The sequence below is a fragment of the Octopus bimaculoides genome, chromosome 21 (genome assembly GCF_001194135.2).
Source record: "Octopus bimaculoides isolate UCB-OBI-ISO-001 chromosome 21, ASM119413v2, whole genome shotgun sequence".
NCBI lineage: Eukaryota > Metazoa > Mollusca > Cephalopoda > Octopoda > Octopodidae > Octopus > Octopus bimaculoides.
In genome coordinates, this window is record NC_069001.1 from 15642874 (window position 1) to 15644373 (window position 1500).

Consider the following 1500-nt stretch of genomic DNA (forward strand, 5'->3'; position numbering starts at 1 on the left):
CTGACTTTAAGAGTATTGCAAAGGGCCTGATTGGAGGCCCAACCTTCAGAATTCTTTTAAAGGACCACTGCAATGAGTGTGTGAATCTGAGAGGGGAATATGTTGAATAAAATCATAACTGATCCTCCTGTATTTTCTTTTACCCAAAGCCAGGAACTTTCCAGCACCCCTTGTCATCGTCGTCATCGTCGTTTAACGTCTGCTTTCCATGCTAACATGGGTTGGACGATTTGACTGAGGACTGGTGAAACCAGATGGCTACACCAGGCTCCAATCTGATTTGGCAGAGTTTCTACAGCTGGATGCCCTTCCTAACGCCAACCACTCCGAGAGTATGGCTACTCACATTTTACAAGCTGGATGAAAATGCTTGAATGGAACCAGAGGGCAATATTCTTTTGGGGTTTTTGCTTATTGCAGCTCATTCCCAATAGCATGTTTGCTTCTTCTGGCCTCAATTATATTTCATTTTGTGATGTCTTCCCATTCTTGTGTTGCTGTATTATTTAAACATTCCTTTGTTACAGCAATTAATTCATTTATTTTGTGAGGTTTTCTACGACCCATATTTTCTCACAGAGGTTTTCCACTTTTCTCTGTCCTTGCCAGACTCTCTACTTGTGCTAATATTATTTTCTTATTTAATCCCCTGTAAAGACTTTGTTTATCCTCTCAAAACATTTGATTTTGTTTGAATCATACTATATATTTACTAAATCTTGTATTCTCCATGCATTATCTTTCATCTGTTGAATTAATATTTGTACAGAATCTTCTTTTATGGGGGGGTGCGGAATATATATGTGAACCTGTTTTGGATTTTATTTATTCTATATCATATCTCTTACTGTCTCTCTCTCACTCAGTCTTTTGTTTCCAAACAGGATCTCTTTTATATTTTCTACTTTTTTTCCTTTATTTCAATGCCAGCTGCTCTGGTTGCTAAGCAGACTGTGGCTTACATTATTCCTTTTAACATCATCAAGCACAGGTGTGGCTGTGTGGTAAGAAGCTTTCTTCCCAACCACATGGTTCCAGGTTCAGTTCCACCGCATGGAACCTTGAGCAAGTGTCTTTTACTTTAGCCTTAGGTTGACCAAAGCCTTGTGAGTGGATTCGGTACATAGAAACTGCTTGACAAGGCGAGCTGGCAGAAACGTTAGCACGCCGGGCGAAATGCTTAGTGGTATTTCGTCTGCCGCTACGTTCTGAGTTCAAATTCCTCCAAGGCCGACTTTGCCTTTCATCCTTTTGGGGTCGATAAATTAAGTACCAGTTACACACTGGGGTTGATATTATCGACTTAACCCCTTTGTCTGTCCTTGTTTCTCCCCTCAATGTTTAGCCTCTTGTGGGCAATAAAAAAAAAATAAGAAACTGCTTGACAAGCAGTGTTGGTGTGTTTACATACCCCGTAACTTAGCGGTTCAGCAAAAAACACAATAGAATAAGTACTAAGCTTAAAAAAAAAGTCCTGAAGTCGATTTGTTTAACTAAAAC

General features: G+C 39.7%; 1 protein-coding gene across 1 annotated transcript in view; it reads left to right on the top strand.

The window, feature by feature from the left end:
* LOC106875255 (coiled-coil domain-containing protein 180) overlaps positions 1-1500 on the top strand; it is a 141675-nt gene that overhangs the window by 123074 nt on the left and 17101 nt on the right. The window contains exon 21 of the mRNA XM_052975307.1: positions 931-991. Within this exon, the coding sequence (XP_052831267.1) occupies positions 931-991 (61 nt within the window). The remainder of the gene's footprint in view (positions 1-930; positions 992-1500) is intronic.